The sequence below is a fragment of the Crinia signifera genome, chromosome 19 (genome assembly GCF_055691185.1).
Source record: "Crinia signifera chromosome 19, ASM5569118v1, whole genome shotgun sequence".
Lineage (NCBI taxonomy): Eukaryota > Metazoa > Chordata > Amphibia > Anura > Myobatrachidae > Crinia > Crinia signifera.
In genome coordinates, this window is record NC_139226.1 from 114,235,359 (window position 1) to 114,243,856 (window position 8,498).

At 42.4% G+C, this 8,498-nt stretch overlaps 1 protein-coding gene across 1 annotated transcript; it reads right to left on the reverse strand.

Annotated features, from left to right (window-relative positions):
• Window positions 1–717: 717 nt before the first annotated feature.
• On the reverse strand, window positions 718–7,576 carry LOC146042904 (syncytin-1-like). Its single transcript, XM_083163188.1, has 2 exons — window positions 7,109–7,576; window positions 718–3,387 (listed from the first exon to the last, which is right to left on the reverse strand). The coding sequence occupies exon 2, from the start codon at window positions 3,024–3,026 to the stop codon at window positions 1,092–1,094; it is 1,935 nt and encodes a 644-aa protein (XP_083019314.1). The 5' UTR covers window positions 3,027–3,387; window positions 7,109–7,576; the 3' UTR covers window positions 718–1,091.
• Between the last annotated feature and the right edge of the window lie 922 nt (window positions 7,577–8,498).

An 8,498-nucleotide genomic window follows, 5' to 3' on the forward strand; every position in this document is an offset into this window, starting at 1 on the left:
CGCAAAGCTGAGAATTTCGCAGCTTTGCAAGTCTGTTAGAATGAGGGCCCATATCAGGACATTTGGATTTCAGTTGTGAAACTACAGCAAACATCAGAAAGCAGCTTTTCGCAATCTAATGAGGATCGTAAAATTGGAACAGCACGTACAGACTGAGCACTGCAGTTATTCAACCAAAATGTACGAAACACATATGACCTGATTTCACCTTATATTTTTTTTTTTCCATTTCAGGGAGATTTAGTACTTAACCAAAGCTGAGAGAGTGATACATTTGAGAGAAATAAAGTTAGAACCAATCAGCTTATAGCAGCCATTTTTTTTAAAAAACACAGCCTATAAAATGTTGGTTAGAAGCTGATTGGTTAGTATATTATCTCTCTCAACTTTCTATTGCTCTATGCTTTAATAAATCTTCCCCCCAGAGGTGTATAGTATTATTGGCTCAAAACATTTCATGTCATAGACTTCACAAGTCAGAAACAGATAGGAAAGCCGCAACAGAAGGACAGGAGAGTCAAGAGACAGTTTACTATTGACTCCTGTTAGGAGGGGTTACTTTAACCTACCTCCTGAGGTGGACTCTAACCTACCTCTGGATAGGGAGTTGGACTTTAACCAATCTTCCTTTATCCCTTCTTCCTCAATTTGGTGGCCCCCCTTAGAGCTCCGTGAGTGTTAACCCTGTATATGCTGATCAGAAAAGAAGACCATCATGTATGCAAGGTACAACACTGGTTTATTGTTTACACATACAGCATATTTATACAGTATAGCATGCATGGGCTCGACAAGAGATGATTGGATGATACAGGGGTGTAGCAGGGAGGAGTTCCAGTTACTGTCTAGGGGATATATGTTATTATTATACAAGGACATGGGAGAACAGACAGTTTTTGTAGAAAACATGTGAAATACATCTTACAGGAAATAACCTTGAGCAACGCAGCCTTGAGCAGCAGCAGACTGTCACAAAGCAGAATAGAAACTTGTAATTTTCCACTCACTATAAGGCATTTGAGACAAGATGGAGAACAGCATACAAAATGGTGCATAAATCCTTTCAATCCCCTCTTAGAATCATAATTTATTTAAATTATTTGATTCTCACGTGTGCTTTTCCTTTTAATACGCTGTTCCCTCACATATGTAGCATAGTCATCGGGTGTAGGGGTTTCAGAGGAAAGATCAATATACATAATAGCTACAGGTGTTGTGGTACCTAGATATTTGGAAACTATTCTCCTGCCTAGTGGAAAAATACAGTAAGCAACGATTATGATGAACAGAAGTACAGTAAGTGTAATGATACCTAGTTGAGTTAAGGCATGTTTCCAGTTGCTCATCCAGCCGAACCAAGCAGCCCAGGGGTCAGTGACACCTGAGTTTTCCTTGAGCTCTCGGGATAAGTCTTCTAATTTTTTAATGGCTAGTGTGACTTTGCCATTGGGACCTGTATTGTCAGGAATGAAGGTGCAACATCCTGCAACTGTGTTTATGTATACACATGTACCACCTTTCTCGGCCAAGATCATATCCAGGGCCATGCGATTCTGGAATGTCATCTGTGATGTGGCCTCCAGTTGTTCTGCAATACCTTTCAAGGCATCCTTTGTATCATTAACAAATCTCTGTTGATTATAATACATATAGTTTATCCATGCAACATTCTTATTGATTGTAACCTGGGGCAGCAGAGATTCAAAGCCAGCAGCTACTTCATCTCGGGCCTTGAACTCGTCTGGGACACCCCGGGGTACACCAATAGTATCAATGTATACGTGTGGGTCAAAGCTTTCCAGTGGGGTACTTCTCTTTTGTCTAGGGTGTGGGTCAGGTAGGGGTGAAGGTGTTTCAATGGCTGTTGGCAAAATATGGATAGGCATAATGATTTTTGAGAGAGCACATTCGCCTCTCCATACACTGTCAAGCTTTGCTCTAATTTTCATGTCCCCACAAATGAAATAAATGTCACCAAGGGATTTCTTCATGATGGGTAAGGTTACATACCTGCGGATGGCACAGTAACCATCCGGGAATGTTTTCAGATCTACCCCCTTAGTGACATTAGAACAGTAACAAGTATAGTTGCCTGGATATATGGTGATTGTGTTACCTGGATTGGTGTTTTTTCCTAAGATGGGGTAGTTCTTCTTCCATAACTCACATTCATTATCTTTAGTTTTATTGCCAGTGTATAAGGTAAAAAAACATTCATCCTCTGATTCTGGTATGTTAAGGGGGACGGTACCAAGGTGGGGTCTGGACTTAGCACATACATAACAGTCAGTTCGGTTAGTCTGTCGTGCATTGTATTTCATCCATTCTAACCAAAAATTCACATCAGCTAAACCTGTCTCTATGGACATGGTGTCCTCATATGTGGGATTACTGATAGCAACCATATCTTTAAAGGTACTTATGTGTGGTTTGAATGGGGATAATGGCTGGGGCCTGGCGGGGGATGGTGGCTTACGGAGGGAAAGGTATTCCTGATTGTTAAACATATCTTTGAGATAGAATTGTTGTCTATCACTGGCATATCCACCTCCCCACCATACCCCTAGAACATACATTCCAGCATCACTGGGGCTGGGATTTTCAATATTTATAGTGCAATAATAGTCATATCTACCGTCATCCTTAGTGATAGTCATCCTAGAAAGTAATGGCTTACCATACTTGTCCTTTCGATCAATAGCCAAGGTGGGTTTGTATGCCCAGTCGATACCTGAATTCCACCCCACTGCTCCCCAATAATTGCAGTTATTTCCCCAATAATAATCATCTGTGACACAAATATATACATTTTTAGTCTGGCTGAGAGCTGATTTGGATGGCATGGACCACATGTTACTAGGTATGACCGTATCATAGTTTATTCGGTAAGTGGCCACGCGAGTGGTAGATGAATTGTACCAAAGGGTAAGCACATCATCCTGACTGGTAATATCCACTTCTGCGGTACAGAAATTATAAAGAACAAGAGCGAGTAAAGTCAGCAGAGCTAAGATAGGGGGAATCATTTCCTTCAAGGGTCCTCTCGGCCTCAGTAGGAATTCCGTTTTCCTCGATGTCTGGATCCCCTACCGGCAATTCTTCTCCTCGTAGGAGGTCAGAGTTATTAACTCCCGTTAGTACCTCACTGGTCCGGTCTGTGTCAATCTCAGGATCGGTGTCGACCTCTGTGTCGAAAGTAGTTGGAGTAGGGATTTTCTTCACTCTGGATGCGTGGATCCACGTTGGGTTGTCATCGGTGAGCACAGCAGTTCTTGTCACAGCGACCACCTCTGTCTCAGGACCGTAGGAGAAATCACCTGGATTCTTGTTGCGTGGAAGGACTTTAACCACAACTTTGTCTCCGACTTGGAATGGATGTGTAGGTTTCTGTGGATGACAAGGATTTTTAAGTACAATTTCATGTTCAATTTCGTCTAGTCTGTGTATTAAAGTCCTTACATATTCTTCTCTGATTACTTCTAAATCTCCTGCTTGTGTGACTAGTGGTTTCCTTGCCCAGGGGGTGGGGAAGGGGCGTATATGGTATATGGGTAAAATCAATCTGCAGGTGAGTAAACGGAGTGGTGGGGTATTCAAGATGTTGGTGTTTTGCTTTATTGGGATTGTTAGGGTTGTTTCTAAGACACACAATACATCTACTAACATATTGGGTGACAAGTTCTTTTGCATTTGTGATGTAAAAATCATTGGTGAGGAGCAGTGTTGTCGTGACTTTGCTGTGGTGACCTACTCCGTGATAGTGTGCTATGAACAGTGAGGCACTTGTTTGGGGGATACAGGGTTTCCCCTCTTTGCAGATTAATCCAGTCCGTGGATTCTTCTGCAGAATTGGGTATGTCCAATCTGATAAATCAGAGTTAGAGGCAGTTGCCTGTAATTCTGTAAGTAAGTATGTGTCTTCTAGTGACGGTGGTGACATTATGGTAAGTGTGAGGTTGTATGTGGATGTGGCAGCAGCTTGTTTTGCAGCAGTGTCAACGAGGGCATTGCCCCGTGAGATATCATCTTTTCCACCAGTATGTGCTTTGCAATGGAGAATGGCAATGTGTGAGGGCAATGTGATTGCGTGCAATAAGTCAGCAATAAGTTGGGCATGTGAGATGCCTTTTCCATCAGCGCCTGTGAAACCTCGGCGCTGCCAAATCATGCCGTGGTCGTGAACAACGCCATAAGCAAATTTGGAGTCTGTGTAAATGTTGACAGGTTTTCCTGTGTACAAGTGACAAGCTCTGGTGAGAGCGATTAGCTCAGCAGCCTGTGCTGATTGCAGAGGAACTGCTTTTGCTTCAAGGACAGTTTGAGGAAGTTTAACTACTGCGTAGCCTGTCTGGTATGTTTTGTCATTTGGTCGACTGCAGGAGCCGTCGACAAAAATTATGTCGGCGTCGGGTATGGGTACAGCCGACATGTCACTTCTGGGTGAAGTTTCTGAGTCGATTGTCAGAGAACAGTCATGTGGGGGAGGTGCTTCGTCATCAGGTCCTTTTGAAGCCTAAAAGGGCATTAAGTATGGGCGCGGGGCCTGAGGATGCGTTTGCATACTTAATGGTGAGTGAGGGACTTCCTAGCAACAGGTCCTCATCTCCACTAAGACGCTGGGCTGACATGTTGTGTGTGTAGCCCTTTAAGTAATGCTACAACATTATGTGTGGTATGGAGAACAGTGGGTGAGCCTAGGGTGAGTGTGGTTGCCATCTCAGCTATCATTGCACAGGCCGCCAGTGCCTGAAGACAGGCAGGCATACCTTGGACCGACACCGGCATCACTTTGGAAAAGAATGCCACTGGGCGCAGCTTACCTCCATGTTCTTGTGTCAGCACACCCGCCATGGTTTTACATTTTGTCCCTTGCATATAAATGAAATGGTTGTACATAGTTTCGGAGGGTCAATGCCGGACTTTTTATCAACATACATTTAAGGCTTTCATATATGCATTTAACATTTCTTGTGACCATTGTATCTGTTTAGGTTTGTCATTGAGTGTGGCTTGTCTCAAAATGTTATCATAGTAGGAACAGTCAGAAATCCACTGTCTGCAATAATAGTGTTTGGGCGGACCAGACCCAGTACAGACTGTATGCGTTGTGGGCTGACTTTCCTCTCTCCCTTTTTCAAGACAAAACCTAAATAATCAAAATTCTTTTTGCACCATTGCATTTTTGCTTTTTGACACTTTGTGCCCACATTCACAGAGCCAGTTTAACAGTGATATACCATCCTCTCGGCATGCCTCCTTTGTTGAACTACAGATAAGCAGATCATCTGCATACTGTAGCAGGACTGAACCATAGGGGGGGTGCCAGGGGGTTAATATGGCTTGGAGCACGATGCTGTACACAACAGGGGAGTCAATATACTCCTGTGGCAGTCTGCATCATGTTAAATGCTGGCCTCAAAAGAAAATGCAAATAACAGTTGTGTCTGGGTGTCCACAGATATGCTAAAAAATACATTTTTTCAAATCGGTTACTGAGAAGTAGGCGGCATCTACAGGGATGGCTGAGATGAGTGAGTTTATATCAGGTACAGTGGGTGCAATGGGAACAATTAATTGGTTTATTGCTCTGAGGTCCTGTTGACCATGTCTGAGGATTTACAGTGTCTAATTCTGTGTTTGGGTCAGAACTGTCAGTCATGAGCAAGTGGGGTGATGAAACATCGATTTCCTTTCCTATGTCATGGCCCTTTAAGGTCTGTCCCTGCCAGTCAATCTGAAATCTGGGGTTGTCTCTAGGTCTGGGTTGGCTGGGCTGCATATTCCTTACAAGTTTCATTGGGTAAGGGTGGTGGATAGGAAATTATTTTATTTTTACTAATTTTTTTTTTTTTTTTGAACCCATGTTTAGTTTATGTCCTTTTATGTTTGTGTGAGAACTTTCTCCACCTTTTAATTTGTTCCTGATGTTCAGGGTTTTGACTAAAGTCAAGGAAATAGAGTAGTTGACTACCTTCAGGTAACTTGTGGATCTGGTCTAAAGTTTCAGGACAGATAATAGGATATGTGAAAAGGTTAATTGGTATATCTGTTAAGAAAAATGGGTATGTCTGATCAATGTATTTTTCAATAAGTCCTGTATCCAAATGACAACCCAATATAATAACGGATTCTAAAACGGTGCCATTAGATGATGTCTTTGTTGTGAGTTTAAATCTTGTGGGTTCTCTAATGACAGATGTCAATTTGGGCCAATAATCGTCTCTGTCGGGGTTATGGTACCAGAGGACGATACTACATTTACAATTTAAACAAGTACCTATGTATGGATGTCTGGGGTGTGACATAGACGTAGATGAAGTATGAGAATGGATGAAATATGAGAACGTGAAAAATTCTTAGTATCCAGACCAGGGGCGCCGTTTCAGTAAGGCAGGAGTGTACCTACAGCAGCAGACTGAAAGGGTTGGTCTTTATCTGAATACTGTGTGAATTATGTATTCACTTTATACATCTCATAAAAATTAATGTTTATGATTGGTTAGTTATAACCACAGACTGTCTACGTGACAGTGGATAGAGTCAAGTGGTCTTATCCTGAAAACTGCATATGAAGCCTCACGTTGCGTTACCCCAAAGAGAGGGGAGCATATAGTCCGCAAGTCTATTGGCATACAGTAATCAATGAGACAAGAGAGAGAAAGAGTTAGTGTGCGTCAACTTACCAACCGCACAAGATGTACAAGTTAAATACATATATCGCATGTGTGTTCACTTACCAACCACACAAGGATATTACACGTAATACAACTTATACTGTAAAAAAGGGATAGTAAGAAATGGCCATATAGAAAAAAGGGCGATCAAATTGAGGTGACTAATGAGCGGACCCCTTAGGTCACTCTTTATATATTACCAGATCACTGATCTGCGTGTGCACACTATAAAACAACCAGCTGAAACTTTACTACTTTTGAAGTAAAGGTCTATACGGATTCAGGATTCGATATGTCCGTGATCCGAGAACAGGCAACAGACCACGTATGGGTGTCAACAGTTCAACGGGAACGAAGATCGAAATCCCGGGCCGGGCCCCCAGCTGTTAGGAGGGGTTACTTTAACCTACCTCCTGAGGTGGACTCTAACCTACCTCTGGATAGGGAGTTGGACTTTAACCAATCTTCCTTTATCCCTTCTTCCTCAATTTGGTGGCCCCCCTTAGAGCTCCGTGAGTGTTAACCCTGTATATGCTGATCAGAAAAGAAGACCATCATGTATGCAAGGTACAACACTGGTTTATTGTTTACACATACAGCATATTTATACAGTATAGCATGCATGGGCTCGACAAGAGATGATTGGATGATACAGGGGTGTAGCAGGGAGGAGTTCCAGTTACTGTCTAGGGGATATATGTTATTATTATACAAGGACATGGGAGAACAGACAGTTTTTGTAGAAAACATGTGAAATACATCTTACAGGAAATAACCTTGAGCAACGCAGCCTTGAGCAGCAGCAGACTGTCACAAAGCAGAATAGAAACTTGTAATTTTCCACTCACTATAAGGCATTTGAGACAAGATGGAGAACAGCATACAAAATGGTGCATAAATCCTTTCAACTCCATTCAAGACATACGAGAGGCAAGGTAAGAAATATATATAATGTACAGTATTAACCTTTTGAAAAGGAACGCAACTGTTCCAGCTGGATTGTGTGTTTCCGAAATATTTGTAAAATGCAATATCTGACAATTATATACCTGAAAAGAAATCTGAACTGGAAGCACTGAATTGATCTAGATCATTCCCAGCACTATATAAGAGCAGGCAAGCATTATGTTATTGCAGTGATTCCCAACTGTGGCACCTCAACAGTCCAGGTTTTAAGGATATCCAGGCTTATGCACAGGGGAATTAATTAGTACCTTAGTCAATTTTTTTTTGTGTGTGTGTATATATGTGTGTGTGTGTGTGTGTATATATATATATACTAGGTGATTCATCGCGCCCTACGGGCGCTCTTCACACCGGCGTAAGGGGCTGCGCCCCCTTAATTTGTGAATGTTTGTATTATGAGAAATATGGTTAGAATTGTATGAAAGATGCCTGTATTGCAACTTGAGTTTTAGGTGAAATGTGTTAAATAGAGATCATATGATTTGGAAGGGGGTGTGTATTGCTTTGTTTAATTAAAAAGCAGTTACAGAGTAAGATGTACATTGATAGTGTGGAGGGTACAGTGACATTTGTGGGTGTATGCAATAGTATAGTATGGTGTTTTTGAGTCAGCGGCTCCCCACTGGCAGAGGTCACAACACAGGAAAACAGGAGGCTGGGTAGTTATAGGGGTGTGTGGGCATAAGGGGGACTAAAGAGGAGGGTGGGATACACAGTGCAGCTTCTGCCAGTGGGTGAGGTTCCAGCGTGGCAGTACAGGAGTACAGGATGGTGGCCCTGAGTCAGTGTCTCCTCCTACTGGGTGGGAGTTAGGGTACATGAGAGCAGGAGGCTGGGCTATGAAGCATGATAGGGGAA